This window comes from Halichoerus grypus, chromosome 1 (assembly GCF_964656455.1).
Source record: "Halichoerus grypus chromosome 1, mHalGry1.hap1.1, whole genome shotgun sequence".
Classification (NCBI taxonomy): Eukaryota; Metazoa; Chordata; class Mammalia; order Carnivora; family Phocidae; genus Halichoerus; species Halichoerus grypus.
Genome location: NC_135712.1, coordinates 197825220 through 197841489, shown reverse-complemented (window position 1 = coordinate 197841489; position 16270 = coordinate 197825220). Strand labels below are relative to the sequence as shown.

The 16270-nt window shown below is 59.2% G+C and overlaps 1 protein-coding gene across 7 annotated transcripts in view; it reads right to left on the bottom strand.

Moving 5' to 3' along the window:
* Nucleotides 1-1844: 1844 nt before the first annotated feature.
* The window catches only part of CACNA2D2 (calcium voltage-gated channel auxiliary subunit alpha2delta 2), a 141532-nt gene continuing 127106 nt past the window's right edge, over nt 1845-16270 (bottom strand). Inside the window, exons 17-38 of one of the 7 annotated variants that reach the window (XM_078077781.1) lie at nt 16044-16118; nt 14626-14700; nt 14477-14548; nt 14319-14390; nt 14153-14214; nt 13173-13249; nt 9372-9432; nt 7210-7307; nt 6898-6988; nt 6728-6790; nt 6479-6582; nt 6119-6217; nt 5938-6026; nt 5690-5740; nt 5382-5453; nt 5125-5277; nt 4928-4980; nt 4749-4804; nt 4464-4590; nt 4218-4269; nt 4036-4118; nt 1845-3943 (exon numbers count right to left, since the gene is read on the bottom strand). In XM_078077781.1, coding sequence (XP_077933907.1) covers nt 3730-3943; nt 4036-4118; nt 4218-4269; nt 4464-4590; nt 4749-4804; nt 4928-4980; nt 5125-5277; nt 5382-5453; nt 5690-5740; nt 5938-6026; nt 6119-6217; nt 6479-6582; nt 6728-6790; nt 6898-6988; nt 7210-7307; nt 9372-9432; nt 13173-13249; nt 14153-14214; nt 14319-14390; nt 14477-14548; nt 14626-14700; nt 16044-16118 — 1899 coding nt within the window. In that variant the 3' untranslated portion in view covers nt 1845-3729. Of the gene's footprint in view, nt 3944-4035; nt 4126-4217; nt 4328-4463; nt 4591-4748; nt 4805-4927; nt 4981-5124; nt 5278-5381; nt 5454-5689; nt 5741-5937; nt 6027-6118; nt 6218-6478; nt 6583-6727; nt 6791-6897; nt 6989-7209; nt 7308-9371; nt 9433-13172; nt 13250-14152; nt 14215-14318; nt 14391-14476; nt 14549-14625; nt 14701-16043; nt 16119-16270 lie in introns of all 7 variants that reach the window. The other 6 variants (XM_078077775.1, XM_078077779.1, XM_036091991.2 and 3 more) reach the window with 6 other exon arrangements.

Below are 16270 nucleotides of genomic sequence, written 5' to 3'. Positions count from 1 at the left end.
GTGCCTGACCCAGGTTGTATGGGTGCCTGGGACCTGACCCAGATTGGAATTCTTGCTCTGCCATTTGGCGGCTCTGTGACACTGGCCAAGTTCCTCAGTTTCATGGACCGTAAAATGGAGATGATGACAGGACCTACTACTGTGAGGGTTCAAGGGGACTGTGGTGTAAAATGCCAGTCCATCCTGGGTGCTCAGTGAGTGTGTTGCCCAGGCTAACCTTGTTACAAATGTGGTGGAGCTGCGACTCGAACTCAGGTCTCCTGCCCCCAAAGGGGCAAGGCTGGGCTGCTTTTAGTGACTCTCTTCCCCACCCCGACTCTCTGGCCCTGAGGAGAGACAGAGGTGGGCCAGGGTGTCCCTGGGCCCCCCCTTTATTGCAGCGGTAGCTTCCTGCAGTTTGTTCTGGGCAAACTGATTTTTTGGTGTATTGAGTTACGTTTTAAAAATGTGCATGTAATTGGAATAATTCTAGGACAAAGCACATTTATAAAGCACAGAATCCCTTCCTTTCAGCCACCGATCTCAGTACAACTGCCGATGTGCACATAGCCTTCCAGGTTACAAAGGGTGTTGATGTGACACCCTTTTCTTTGTCTGGGGTCTGGGTTCTCACTGGATGCACCTAGGGTAGAGTTGCCAGATTTAGCAAATCAAAATACAGGGTGTTCAGTTCAGATAAATGAATAATTTTTTAGTGTAGGCATGTCCCCAATCTTTTTAGTATAGTGCAGTATTGGAAACATACTAAAAAACATTCATTGCTTATCTGAATTTCAAATTTGACTAGATGTTCTACATTTTATCTAGTAACCCTACCCCAGGCCCCGGGGGCTGTTGCAGGGCATGGAGCTCTCTCAGAGGTTACTAGTTAGGCATTGCTCTGTGGCCAACCCATGGAGGGGAATGAGGAAGGGTGTCCTTGCTAAGGCCTAGGATGTGCTTCTCTATTTATTTAGTGTCCGAGGCCCTCCAGCCACAGGTCACCTCCTCTCTGAAACCTTTGCTGATTTCTTGCCCTTCTCACCAGGGGTGGGGGAGAAGATTTCTCCTCAGTCTCAGTTTGTTTATCTGCAGTATGCAGATAAACTAGTACCCAACTCTAAGGTGGTAAGCTAGCTGCCCACCTGGTGAGTGCAAAAGTATGCATCATGAGAGAGTGAGCATCAGCAGTCCTGGGAAACCTCTGCGCTGGTGGTTACTAGTTTCTCTCCTTGAAAAGAACATGAAGGGTCACATGGACTAGGATTGATTATTAAGAGAGTTGGGATTAAAATGAACAAGGGCATAGGGCAGGCAGAGGGAGGTCTGAGAGGATTCACCGAAATGGACTCAGTCTTGGGTTCCAGCATGAGCAGTGGTGGTCAAGGAGAGCAGTGGGCCTTGAGCCTCCCTTGGGCTGGAAAGGAGCCGTGGTCATGCTTGTTGGTGGGCCAGACCCTGGCCTCCTCTGGACAGCAGGATGGGGCCCTCAAGCACCGGGTCCTGGACTTGGGCCTGGTACTAACTCATCGCTCTAAGTGGATGACCTGCCCACTAGGCCCTGGTGGTTTGACTTGATGTCTAGACGCCTGCCTAAACTCGAATCTCATCTGTCTTCTTTCTTTCACTGTCCTGGCCTTTAAGGACAGCTTTTCTCAGAGGCCTTTGAGATTATATGGGACAAAGGATGTCAAGGATCTCTCACTTCGGAAGCCCAGGAGGCATTATGCCCTATATCCACTGGGTACCTGGGTTGCAATGGCCTTCAGTCCCAGCTGAGTGGTAGGTGGGACTTTGAAGTCATGGCCACCTGTCTTCAAGCTACCCAATCCCCACCCTGAGGCAGACACAGTGGATGGGAACCATTTGAAGTGAAAATATGAACATTATTTAATAACTGATCTTCTGTAATAAACCATTTGAAAATATTTTACAAGGAATCACACACACGATATTTTACAAAGTTTCTTGACTTTTTTGTCACTGTTGTTTTTCTGACTTGTCTGTACAAAATAGAACAACAACCAAAAAAAAGGGCAGAGAAGAGGAAATGGCCCCCCAGTCCCCCACAGATCCCCCGAGCCCGAGGTGAGGGGGCAGCCAGGTCGGGTGGGTGATGAGAAGGAACAGACCCAGCTGGGGGTTGGACAACTACCTGATGGGGATTGTTTGTCTGTTTTCCTGTTTCTTAAACTTAAAATATATATTTTTCTATATATGTTTGATTCTTTTTTATTTTTATATTCTCCATTGAGCACCTGACTACACTACAGTTACACACACGCCCCCGCAAGACATGGCTGGCATCTAGGCTGGGTGTACAGCACGGGTGCCCACCCTGGCACCAGCAGCGGGCATGGACCATACACACACACTGAGAAAGCGACAAGCAACATGACATTAATTAACGGAGCCATTAATTAATGCATCACCCTCCCCCCTCCTCCCAGTCCATCTAAACCTCATGGCCACGTCCCCCTGCCCTCCGTCCCCCACTTGCCCCCAGGCTGGGATGCCTTTGGGGGAAATGATCAGAATGAATGGTGTGAAGTCATGTGCCTGGGCCCAGCCTGTGTGTGTGCACAGAGTGTGTACATGTGTGTATGCGTGTACAAGTGTGTGTTCAGCAGGGAGGGGCAGGTTGCCCCCCCCCTGGTTGGGGGCAGGGAATGTGTGTGTGTGTGTGTGTGAGAGAGAGAGAGAGATAAAGAGTGTGAGTGTGAAGAAACGGAACGGGCACGGGCCTGAGTGTGTAAGGGCCAGATTGGGGGTGGGATGGCCCAGCCAGGAGTGATCATGTCACTCTGGCTAAGGCAAAGGGCAACGTCTGGTGCAGGCAGTGGCGTGTGGTCCCGCTGGGGGCCTGACACTAGTGCGAAATGGTTACAATGAGCACCTGGCGGGGTGAGGGACATATCCGGGATACTGGCGGCTAGGGTGGGACAGGGGTTGTCATCCCCTGCCCCAGCATTTGGCACTGTTTGACATTCAGCTTTAGAGACAGAGGACCAGCTGGGCTGCAGGTCAGATTAGAGGCGGGCGGTGAGCAGGAGATGAAGTGTGCATGTGCCAACCCTCCCACCAACCCCTTGCCCTGTGTAAGGCTTTGTGAGCCCCCACCCCCACCCCACCCCATGGTGTGTGTGTGTGTGTGTGTGTGTGTCCTCCTTGGTGTGTCTAATGTGAGTCCAGTTTCTGCCCTCAGGGCTCCAGGTGTGTATGGGGTTGTGTCTGAGCCAGTGTCACTGTCACTGGCCTGTCACCTGCAGGGCTGGAGGAAGGTGGGAGGTGGCTGTAGGCCTGAAAGGGGCAGGAGCCCATTGTGGGGCTGCCTCAGGACTTCTCTCCTGCTAGGACTTAAGCTGGGATGCACAGGCCTCAAACTGCCCACCTCAACTTCATTATTCCCAGGGAATCCAGATTTGGTCCTGGGCGGGGCCTAAGGGCCAGGTTAGAGGAGTCCAGCTGGGGCAGGGCCTAGGTCTCCCGCACAAAGGGAGCCTTAGGGCAGGGTGGGCAGTGGAGGCCTGGTTTGGCACCAGTACTGTGGCTTCCCTGTCCCAGCCCTCAGGGGTGGGTGAGTCCGGTGGGAATAAGGGGTCTGGGGTCACTCTGACAGTTCAGCGGCGAGATGTGGCTTGGGGGCCAAAGACCTGCGGAACCCTCCTTTGGGACCCCCCCCCCCAACTCCAAGGCTCAGACTCTTGGGCCTGGCCACTCAGGTCCTTCAGTGAGGGAGGAGGCGAGGCTCTAAGGCGGGGTGTGTGGGACAGGGGAGCAGGGGAGAGGCGGGGAGGCCTGGGGAGGGGTAGGAGGGGGGCGCTCAGACGCGGCGCGAGGCGTGGGCGTGGACTTGGGGCTGCGGCCGGGGGGGCAGGCCCAGGAGGAGCAGCAGCTGCAGGGAGACCAGGACGCCCAGCGACGGCGGGAAGGAAGCTCCGCGGCCACAGTCTGAGGTATCTTCCTGCGGGAAGAGGCAAGGAGCGGGTTGGCCCGGGCGGCCCGGGGAGGAGAGGGGAGGGGAGCGCCAAGTCAAGTGCGCCGCCCCCTCCTCACCGTCGCGTTGTAGTCAAAGCAGATGTGCGGGCCTCTCCGGTATCGCGGTCTCTGCACCAGTTCACACTGCTCCGGGCCGTCCGCTGGGCATGGGTGGGGAGTCAAGGAGGCGGCAGGGCACGGAGGGGCGCGCGGGGCAGGAGGGGGCGCGCGGGCGGCGGGGAACGGCGGGGGCAGGATACAGTGTGTCTCTTTCTGCAGCAGCCGGCCAGCCTCACACTGGCTGCACAGCGGCTTCTCGGCCACCACGAAGAGAAGGTTGGTGTTGGTCAGTCTCTGCGCGTGGAACAGCCTGGAGGCAGCACGGGAAGGAGGGGCGCTGGGACTCGCCCCGCCCCTCCCCTCCCCGCTGCAGCCCCGGCTCCGCCCCGGGCCGCGCCCACCCGTCCGGCCCCGCCCGGTCCTCCGGTCCCGCACCCCGCGGGCACCTGGAGCAGTTTCCGCAGTCGATGATGGCGTTGTAGGAGGCGTTCACCGACCCGAAGTAGTACTGGGTCTGTTTCATGACGCAGCTGCTCTCGCGCGCCTCGGGGCTCCCCTCGGCCTCCGCGGGGTCTGCGAGGGCCCAGAGCGCCTCAGCCCCATCCATACGCCCTGGCCGGGTCTTGGGCCTCGGCCTCGCTCAGCCGTAAGCCCCGCCCTCCCTTTGGGGTGGGTCTGAGCTTAGACTGGGGGGAGGGGGTTCGAGGAGGGGCTTCCAAAGCCCTACCTACCTGCCTGGAACCAGCTATGATAGATGAGGCCGTAGAGAAGCTGCTGGAACAAGGACCTGCAGGGCATGGATCACTGAGTGGGAGTGGTCACCAGAGACCAGTGCCCTGCCGCACCACCTCTCTTGAGCCCTTCTGCCCAGAGAGCACGGTCCCTCCGCCCCCTCCCCCCTGGGACTCACCAGGCGGCAGCCGAGGTCCACCAGGCCAGGTTAAGGAAGTCTGCAATGGTGGGCTGCGGTGGAGAGAGGGGCATGGGCTGCCACGGCTGTCCCTGGACCCGGATCTCCCCCCCCTATTCTCTCGTCAGAGGTGGAGCATCATCTGTGGGCAGGTCTCCCAGCGCCCCCCCCGCCCGCCAGGCATCACTGGGGCTCACCACAAAGACGCCCCGGGGTGCAGCACCCAGGTTGCCTGGCGGCTGGGGGGCGCAGGCTGCCTGATAGTCGTAGGACTCTTTGCGGGTGTAGAAGGAGTTATTGTAGAGTGCCAGCATCAGGTTGGCATCCACCTCACTGAAGAACCTGCCCACCTGGGAATGCCAGGAGGGAGTGGTAGTCACAGGGCTGGCAGTGCCGCACCCCCAGAAGGCTCAAACCCTGGCCCCCCTCCTTCCTCCCTCTTCTCGGCCCTCACCTGGTCCCACTGATGATTCTGGTTTGACAGCACCAGGAATCCCCCATCATCAATGAGGACACAGAGAAGGTCCTGAGAGGTAGGGAAGGGGGAGGAAGATGGAGAGGGGCCCAGGCCCAGACCTTCCTCCCCAGACCCTGGCAGTCGGGTGGTTGGGTCGAAGGGGCACAGTTCTGGTAAACCTGTGAAGTCGGGGTGGGATGTTGAGACCCCCCCCCGCCCCCGCCAGGCCAAGGGATGGGCTAGGAGTCGCAGTTGGGACAAGGAAGTCTGGGATTGGGGTAAGCCAGGGTTCAGGGCACACGTACCTCATTGTTCACCTCGCAGTCCATCTCACAGTGGTTGTTGGCGCCACACTGCTGGGCAGAGAGCAAGGACCATAAGGTGCCTGCCAGTTCCCCCCCTCCCATCACACTTTCGTACTTCTGAGTCCCCAGGCCATCTGCAACAGCCACTGCCTCCCCATAAGGCACAGGAACCACTCTGAGTGAGTGGTAGGGGTTCCTGGGGGGACTCGGTACTGCTGGGCTTACTGCCCCCACCCCGGCCCAGGTACCTTCTGAGGCTGGTCCTGGTGGGTACGGTTGCTGGCTAGCACCTTGAACTTCTCAGCCCAGGCCTCTAGGTCCAGCTTAACACCTACCACTATAGAGGACAGCAAGGGGCCATCAATGCCCGCCTGCCTGGGCAGCACCCTGCCCATCATCTCTTTCCCCACCTCCGCCCCAGGCACTCACCTGCTGGCCTCAGTGTGTGTCCGCCCAGGCTCAGCTCCACAGCCGTGCTGACGAGGATGCCCACCGTGTCATTCTCCAGCTCCAGTGGCCTTAACAGGGCTGGAGGTAGGGTGGGGAAGTCAGGAGTAGGGGCTGGTGGCCACACTGACCACTCTGTACTGGGCCTGTGGACCCAGGAGCCCAAGCCAAGCACCCAGTACCCAAGGTAGTGCTGACACAGCCTAGCTCTGTCTTCTCATCACTCCCAGTCTCGGCTAGCCTCATGTTTGAGAGGGGCCTCAGAGAGCAGAGCCCAGCCCTGGCCGAGCAGACAGGGAAGCCTCAACTTCCCACCTGCTGGGCACCTGGGAGGACACTCACCATCCTGGTGTGGGGGTTTGAAGACATAGCCGTGGTTGTCCAGGCTACGGCGGTAGAAGCTGGCATTGAAGGGCTCCGGGTTCTCCGTCCAGTCCTCAGCTGCTCTGGTTATCCGAGACAGAGGTTGGTGGAAAGGGGGGTGGGGTGGGGGACAGTGTCTCAGCAGGTGCAAAGAGGCCTATGGGCAGCGGGACGGAGGCAGGGTCCCAGGTGGGGGCAGGGTGTCGGGTGGCAGCGTAGGTCACTTACTTGTTGGGGAATACGCGGGTGATGCCGCCGTCCGTGGCAGCGAACACGGCCAGAAGGCTGTACCTGGGGGGCAGCAGGGAGGTGAGTCACAGGCCCGCCTTCTTCAGGGCAGGGCCAGGGCCTCTGGGCCCATCCCAGCCTCCTGCCCCCACAGGCTGGGTGGTGCCTACGTGTTGAGGTCCTGGTCCCGCCACGCGCGCTCCACCAGCTGCTGTGTGATGCCCGTGTCCAAGATGAGGTTGTGCAGAAGGAAGTTGTTGCCTGCAACGGGAAGGTAGGGGTGGAGGGGGTGGCTTCTTGTGGCTTCCTGCCCCCTCTCTCCCACACACCCAAGGCTCCAGTAGGAGCCTTCCCCACTGCCTGGCCCAGGCCCTGCCCTGGGCTTGGGTCTGCATCACACCTGCCCGGTCTCTGGCTTCTTTCGGGCTGCCCCCTTGAGGTCTGGGCACTGCCCAGACCCGGCGGCCCCACCAGGCACTCACACTGCTTGGAGTCTGGAGTCACTTTCTCCATGAGCTCAATGAAGTTTTTCAGGAACTCGGTGTTGTTGTCTGAGGCATTCAGGTCCTTGCAATACTCTCTGGGGGTGGGGAGGGGCAAGAAGAGTGGGCTTGGGGGGCTGGACAGAGCAGTAGGGTTGAGGCTTCCCAACAGGCCCGCCTGGCCATTGGCTGAGAAGCCCGGGCCTCAGCGGGGGCATGGGTATTCCTACAGGCTACGTGCCTGGCAGGCTGCCACATCTGAGTAGGGACAGAGCTGACACAAGAAGGATGGTCCGTGTCCTCCAACCTGGCAGATTCTCCCTCCTGGGGATAGCCCTGCGGAGCCTCCCACCCCTCCTGTGTAGCTGGACCCAGATGGCCCCCGGGGGAGGCCCCAGGGAAGGCCCCCCGGCCGGCTCGTCCCCCTGTACGCTGTAGTGTTCCTGAGGGCACAAGGTGGGTGGGCAAGTGCCAGCACTGCCTTAGCCTGAGTGTGAGCCCTCAGCCTGCCGCTTCCCGGCCTGGCACCTCTGGACAACTCACTTAAGCTCCCCGAGCCTCAGATTTTTCCATCGTACCACAGAGGGTGTCAGGAAGTCAGTGGGAATGCGTGGGGCCTCCGACTGGTGATTCCTTCTGCCCGGGATGCTCTTCCCCCAGAGGTGGACAGGCGAAACCCCTCACTTCCTCAAGGCCCTCGCTGGGCTCAGCCTCTGGGTCCAGACAACGTGGGAGCTTTGGGGGCACGGGAGGCCTGCTTAGGGCTCTGCTCCCCAGGAAGTCTGGTAGATGGAGCTCTCTCTTCTGCCCAATCGCTCATTCACACCCCTGCCACCAGAGACCTCCCCACTGGCCTGGACGCAGGCAGCCTTGGGAGTTTTTTGAAATGTGCTGCTTCCCTAGGCTGTGCCCACGGTTTGCTGAGGGCACCTGGTTCGGGGTCTCAGTCCCCACTTGCTCTCTGGCCCCGATGGCCTTTGTGCAGTGCGCAGCCTGTACTTCTGTGGTAGGGGGCACGGCTGACATATCCAGAGTGACACCCGTAGGTTGTGCTTCAGCTACAACTCCCCTGCAGCCCCTCCCCCCTCCCCAACAATATGTACATTTACAGCTGTGGATTACTTCATTCGCTCACCCAGCACATATTTATTGAGTTCTCCCGAGCCAAAGATACAGAAGTGACAAAAACAAACCCAGTCCCCTCTCTCAGGGTCACGTGGGCCACCCAGGCCTTTTCACTCATTCCCACCATCACTCATGCCCACAGCCCACCCCACAGTACATTCAGACTCTTACAAATGTACACAATTACTCACAAATACAAACACACATCTACAGAGAGTCAAGAGAAATTGGTGGGTGCATGCACACACATGCACACACATGGAGGTTAGGAGTGTCCAGAGCCCCCGGGTGGTGCCTGAGAGTGCCCATGGGTCCAGAGCCAGGTCATGGGGGAGGGCTTCACCACGGGGGGGGGGGGGGGCTGTTGGTCTCCTCACTTGTGGGCCAACAGGCAGAGGGTGGGCACCCAAGGATGTGCGTGTGCATGCTGAGTGTGCACTTCAGGGATGGTCCAGGGCACTGGGCCCTGAGCCCTCACTTGCCAGAGCAGCTCTTCGAAGCCCTTGTACTCCCCACCTCCCCCAGTCCCCTGTGAGCCACCACCCCTAAGTTCAGCACTGCCGGGGGCTCTGGCTGGCTCATCCCCAGACCCACACAAACACTGACTGACACAGGACAAGGCTGGGGTGCAGGGTGGGGGGTGGGGAGGGCGCCACAAACCAGAGCAGCAGCTGCGCAGGGAGGGGTGTGCTGCGGACAGCCTGCCCAGGGCAGAAAGGGTCCTTCCTGGTGGCCTGGGAGGGCAGGGAAGATCGGCAGAGTCTGGAGCCCTCCCGCCCCAGGCCTGGTGGGGGCTGGAGCTGTGGGCAGCTGGCCACTGCTGCCTGGTGGGGCGGCATGGCCCGGGTATGCACAGGGCCGCACATACGGGGCTATGCACGGGGCGGGGCAACACCGCACAGGACACACACACACACACACACACGCACGCACGCACACACACACACAGAGCTCCAGGCAGCCGTGCAGGAGGCAGGGCCGGGGCGGTTGGGGTTGGGGTTGGGGAGGACACCTCAGCAAGGCCACACGCAAGCTACCTGGGAGCAATGAAAACATGTCCTTCAGACTCAAAGCTGCTGGGGAGCAGGAACTCAAAATCTGCAACAGAAACGGGGGGTTATCCGGCGGGGGCTGGGGAGGCAGGAGGCCAGGGGGCTCAGAGCTGATGGGGCTGGAGGGACAGGGAAGAGGGTGGCTTGAGGGAGGGGGGAGACACCAGCAAAGAGGGAACCCGCCACTTCCACGTTCAAGTTCGAGCCAGAGAGAAGGGGCGGGCGGAGAGAAGGGGCGGGCGGGGAGGGGGTGGAGGGCCTGTGGTGACTCCGGCATCGCGGGAGGAGGGCAGTTATAGCCAATATGTTGCCCAGGCCCGGTCCTCTGTGGGCAGTGAGTCCCGTGGCGTGGCTGTATGTGCTTCCATACGGCTGTATAGCACATATACACGGACATACACACACACATATATATACACACATTGCTATATATATGCATGGTCTGGGGGAGGCGCCGGTCTCGCTCTTATCGCGTCCGTAATGGAAAACACCGCATGCTGAGCTTCCTTCGCCTCCAAAGAGACTTTGAGGAAGGGAATTGGCTTTTGGCTGCGGATTTTTATCTCTCTTTGCTGCAGCTGTTTGCATTTTTGGTAGGTCTTACTTTTGTTCTGTGTCAGGCATCAACATGGCCAAACCGAGGGGATTTCTCACGGGCAGAGACAGTCCAACCAGAGACGGTGTGGGCAGCTGGGGCTGGGCTGCAGTGCATTGTGGGGGTCCCGCGGTCCTTCCTGGGCTGGGAGGCTGGGTGAGGGCAGAGGGAGAAGAATGGGCCTCCACCCTTCCTAGGACCTGCCTGGGTTCAGAACAGCCCAAGAGGAATGCTGGGGCTCCACAGGAGCTGTGGGGTGCTCTTGAGGGATCCTGTGCACATGTTTGAGAGAGAACACATACGTACATGGGAGAGGATGTGTATTTGCATGAGCGTGCATGTGTACGAGTGTTTCTGTGTGGCTTTGTGAGTGAATCTGGGGTTTCTCTGGGGCCTCTCCCTGCCAGGCTGGATCAGCTACCTGGCTGGTCTGCATCTTGGAGGCGTGCCCCTGCCCCTTGGCCTGTTGCACTCTGGGCAGCCCACCTTCCAATCCTGTCTTCACCAAGGTTCCGACCTCTTTGTCACTGTAGGGCTTTATTTTTGCAGAAGAGGGGTCTTCTCTGTTTCCAGATACTCCCACAATGCACTGCAAGATTCCGGGAGGTGGACCTGGGGTGCCTGGAGGGGCTGGGCAGTCACTGGTTGGACTGTTGTTTTCTGATGGGACTGTGAGGTAGGGTTTGGACACAGGCCGACAGGGAACGGGGGTAGGGGAGGGGAAGGAGGAGAAAGAAAAAGGAGGTAGGGAGACTAGGCTATAGTTGTCATTGTTACCAGAGCCCTGCATTTCTGGGGACACTGGGAGGGATGTGGAAGGAGGAGAAAAGACAACTCAAGCCAGTGGGAGTAGGGCCTGTCCCCCACCCCGACCCAGGCCATGGGGACCAGCTCTATCCCTTTTGCTGGACTAGGCTGGACAGGGCCCCTTGGGCTTCTTGGGGAGCCCTGGCTTCCAGGCCATCCCCTCTTGGCTCTCTGTGCCCATCTGCCCCGGCACTCCCTGGGAGGGGTGTCTCTGTGCACCAGTGGTAGAGACCCTCGCATGTTTCTCTCTCTCGCTCCCCTTATTCTCCACCCAAGTCTGGGAGTTCATTGCCTACCTTTCTCCGGAGTCTCTGGCTTGGATTATGTCTAAGTGCCAGAACCTTTTTCTTCACTCCCAGACTGATTCCCTCCAACCTGTTTCGCTGGCCCTTGGGGTCCAGACACATTTCCTTTCTTCCTGGCTAGGCTCACCATCCCCGAGTCTGCTTTTATTTCCCAGGGGAACACCTTCTTCATTGCTGACCACCTGCCCCAGCGGCAGTGGGTACCACGGTTGGGCTGGGCCAGTAGGCTTTAGCAAAGTGGTAGGGGCAGCAGGGGACAGGGGTGACAGCACCTAGGCAGGTGCCCAGGATGGTTGGGTCTGCCTTGCTCTCCCAGTGGTGTGGCTGATGCCCTATCCTGCCCATCTCAGAATCAGGGTGGGGGGCTTCCAGAGCCTTCTGTCACCCCTTGGAGGGCTGTCAACTTTGGACCAACTGGCAGAGATCACAGGGGGGAGAACTATCCCAGAGGAAGCCTCAGGTGGCTGGGGCTTCCCTTTCCCATAAGCCTCTCATAAGCCCTGCTGAGGACTCCTCTAGCCCCTGTCTATCAGGCCCCCTGCCCTGCTGGGTGGGAGGTGGTGGAGAGGCATCCAGCCCACTGTTGAGTTGTCTTGGAGGGACAGAGAAGGTGGGGATGGCAGGGACCTGCCCAGAGGGAGCAAGGAGGATGAAGAGGGGGGCCTGAGCTCTCAGAACACCCGGAGACCACCCTGCAGGCAGGGCCAGGAGCAGGGCCGCTGGCTGTAATAGGGGTTTAGGGATAAGGGAAAAGGCAAGAACTAGAGGAACCAAGGGGATGCTGGGAGGGAGCCCTGGAGAGCAGGGGTTTGGCTGGTCCTGGGCAGGGAGGGGGGCAAGCAGGGGTGTGAGGGTGGGTGGGGTGGGGAGAGGAGAGTGCACTGGTTCTGAATATACTTGCCCTTCAGTTTGCTGATTGGCACTGGGACAGTCCACCAAGAGAGAAAGCGAGGAAAACAAAAACAACACAAACACAAAAACAAACGAAAAGGGGGAGGGAGAGGGGGGGCACAAACAATATTTTATTCAATGGCTGTTTGAATGAAAATATTGTGTCTCATCATCATACCGAAAGGAAACTTCTTGCAAAAAAACGACATGAGAGAGAAAGAGAGAGCGAGAAAACTCAAAGGAGATGAGCCCCATCGGCCAGGCAGGTGGGGGGCGCCCGGTGGGGCCGGAGCCCCAGCCTCCCTCCCAGTGACCTCGGGCGGTGGGCAGGTGGGGCCGCAGGCTCCGGAGGCCTCTCGGGGGAGGCCCAGGGTGAGCAGGACATGCAGGGATGAGCCACAGGCAGAGGAGTGGGAAGGAAGGAAGGAGAGAGGTCCAGAGAGGAGGAGAGAGGGCGAGGGAGGAGGAAGAAGAGGCAGAGAGGGTGGGATGGGGGATGAAGATGGGGAAGAGAACAGAGGGAGGGAGGGAGGGAGAGAAAGTAGGGATGCTGGGGTAGGGGAGAGAGGGAGAGAGCAGAAAGGAGAGGGAATGGGGGAGACAGAAGGTGGGGATATAGGGAAAGGAGAGAGGAGGAGGGAGGGAGAGAGAAGGGAGAAGGGGAGAGGAGGAGGAGGGAGAGAAGTGGGGAGAGGGAAGGGCAGTGGGGGTCGGAGCAAGGTGAGAGGGGCGGCTCAGGGAGGAGGAAAATGGAGGAGGATGAGTGAAGGGGGCGGAGTAGGGGGAGAGAGAGACCCTGCAGGGGGGGGGCACCACAGGGGGAGAGAGCTATAGGGCACAGGGGAGAGGAGAGATGAGAGGGGGGGTGTCTTCCAAGAATGCAGCCCCCAGGGGTATGCGAGGGAGGCAGGCTAAGGAGGGAAGACACGCAGTAGGAGAAACTAAAACCAAAAACCTCAACGGAAATCATGAGAGAATGATCTGGAACCAAATCTGAGAAAAGGCGAGCATGCAGATTTCCACAGACTTTCCGACGGCTGGTGCCCCAGCCTGCGGGTGCCTGGGGGGTGGGCAGACTGGGCAGGGGGGGCTGCCTTGCCGCCAGTGGCTGGCTATGCTGCCTGGGGCCAGCCAGGGTGCGGGGCAGAGGCAGGGGTGCAGGGCGCAGGCAGGGGCTGGGCCACTTACACTTGACCTGCAGGATCTGGTCGCTGAGGTTGGCTTGGAGGTAGAAGGTGCTGTAGGGCGGGAGCACAAGCCCTAGGCTAGGGAGGAGGGGAGGGGAGGAGCGTATGTCACTGCTGGGGAGAGGTGGGCCACACTGGCATCCGGCCCCCCGCCCCATGGCCTCGGAGCCAGGCAGAGTGGCCCAGGCTATGACGTCCCCTCTCCTGCCCACCAGGGCCACCTTTCCCTGTTAGCTGTGGGAGATTCAGTCCCCGAACTCTCCTGAACGCCTCAGAATGACCAGCCCCAAAGCAAGTCCCCCCCCCCCGCTCCCCCTCCCCCAGCAGCCCCTCCCGCCCCAGGTACCCAGCCGGCCTCCTCAATCAGGCCAGCAGCACACTCACAAGGGGCAGAGCACTGTCAGTGAGCTAGGCTGTTGGGTGCACAGCCATGGGAGTGGGGTCCTCGGTCCCCAGAGACTTAGGTCATGTGCAAGCCAGTGAGAAGCAGGGCTGGCGCTAACACGGTGAGGAGCAATCACAAGCTGGGACTGGGGTGGGAATGAGACCGGCTCTGGGGGGCACAAGAAGACAGCCTGCACGGCCTGGGCCTGACCCACAAGGGTACCTCCTCCGAGGGCTGTGGTGCCTGTTGACAGCCAGCCTGGGGATGTGCTGAGGGTGACATCCTGGGTGCAGATACCCAGGGATACGATCCAGGCAGGGGTGACGTGAGAGGGTGGTGTGGCATGGGGAGACATCAGATGCACTGTCTTGTCTCTGTCCTGTGCTCTCAGGAAATGGCCCTTGTTCCTGAAGGGCCAGCGAGAGGCCCTTGGGGGACCGAGAGTCCCGGGGTGAGTAGTGAGCAGCCCTGGCTGCTGGTGCCCCACTAGGATCATGGCTCCAGCCACTGAGCACCCACAGACTGGGTGGGGAGAGGGCTCAGACTCTGGGCTCTGGGGCTGCCCCGCCCCTCCCTGCCAGCCCCGCCCCACTCACCTATAGTTGGTGCTCCTTATGGGCACCCAGGTGTAGTTCCGCACCACCTCGTCTACGTACCTCTGAGAGAAGAGGCTGGGTCAAGTACTTGGGCCAGTAGGCAGGGGTGGGATGGAGTGCGGGAGGATGCCCACCCTGACTCTGTCCCCCTCCCCCATCTTCTCACCTCGTCCAGGGACTTGACCAGTGTTCTGATCTGCTTGTGGCCCTTGTTGCCATCGATCATGCTCCGACGGATCTGGAAGGGCCAGAGACGTGAGGGGTGCGGTCCCTACTCTCGGCTGCTCTGGGTGCCGCCATCCATACTCCCCTCCTTGCCCTCACCTCCTCCTTGTTCTCATCCTCCAGCTCAGCATCCAGGAAGTCCAGAGTCACCGGCTCCCGGAAGTTGGTGGTCTGTGGGAGGCAGGGCAGGAAGTCAGGGGTCCCCATCTTGTAGGGTTTACCCTCCTCCTGACTGCTCCCTGGCTCACCTGGGACTTGAGGTTGGGGTGCAGCAACACGTAGCCGTTCAGGTCAATGGCAAACACGTAGCCGTTGGCTCCAAGCTGGGGGCGTAGATGGGGGGCTCAGAGCCTGGAGGGCCGGGCAGGGATTCCCCAGCCTCTCAAGCTCTTCCTCAGCCTGCTTTCCGTACGACTGAGGGCTGCTGTGTGCCTGCCTGGGCCAGGGGCCCCCACATGCCACGTGGCCTTGAACCTATTTCTCAAGTCAAGCCCAGCACGCTGGCGTCCCTTGTTGAGGCTGATGGGCTCCATGGGACCACAAATCGATTTGGCCTTCTGCCCCCATGACTCCTGGTTCTCTTGGAGCTGTCAGTCGGCCGGACTGCTCTGTCTCCATTGGCCCCTCAGCGCCGCCGTCTCCTCCCTGCACCCCCACTTCTGCCTCCTCCTGGTCCCCATCTCAGTAGAGTGCCGAGGGAGAAGGGTACCCCGTCCAGACATAAGTGAAGGAGGAGTGAATGGGACCCTGGGCTCACCCTTAGCTCTCTAGGCTGCTTTCTCACTGAACATGGAGGCCAACCACACGGGGCCCTCGGGTCGAGGCAAGCTGTCACACATGTCCCATCCCCCACCCCTTTCACAACCAAGACTGAAGCTGCCTTCGCCACAGGCCCTGGGCCAGCCACACTGACCTTGCGCCTCCCCTGGTTTCTGATTTTGGTTTTCACCTTCAGTCCTTTGCTCAGAGAGTTTCCTGTAACTCCAAGGTATGCCTCCTGTCTATCCGACCGTCCAGGGGTTGGCAAACTACGGCCCATGGGCCATACCTGGCCCATCACCTGTTACTGTATGGCCAGGAATATTTTTTACATTTCTTTTTTTTAAAGATTTATTTATTTATCTGAGAGCGAGCGAGCAAGCGTGCACACAAGTGGGGGAGGGGCAGAGGGAGAGAATCTTCAAGCAGACTCCCTTGCTAAGCGGCCTATGTGGGACTCTGAGCTGAAACCAAGAGTCAGACACTTAACCAAGAGCCCCTGTTTTTTTGGGTTTTTTTTTGTTTTTTTACATTTTTAAGTGGTTGAAAAAGATCATGATGTGAAAATTAGGTGAAATTTAAATTTCAGGATCCACAAACAGAATTGTATTGGAACACAGCCATGCCCATTTATTTGTTTTATCTGTGGCCGTGCTCAGTACAACAGCAGAACTGGGTATGAGTATTTACACTGGCAGAGCCTAAAATATTCATAGTCTGGCCCTTCACAGAAAGTTTGCCGACCCCAGCTCTAGGCCCAAGGTCACCTCCTCCAGAAGCCTTCCCTGACTGACTGAATTCACAGGTCTCTCTGGAGGTGCTATAATCCCCATCAGACATCTCTGCTGAGCCTGGCTTGCGTCCACGTGGGAGGCAGAGCTGGGTGGATGGGCAGATGGACACTTACCGTGTAGTTTGGAGTCAGCCTCTTGATGTCATTCAGAGCCACATCGATGCCCATCACACCCAGGATCAACTGGTTCTGGGAGCAGAGGCATGGGGTCTGCAATGGGCTCAATTCCACGGGGGAGCCCCACTGTCCAAACCTCATGCCCAAGGCCTTAAGCTGCTCACAAGTAGTTGCCTCTGTCCAGTCTGAAGGCCGGCCTGTCCCTCCTCCAACCCAGGCCTGCC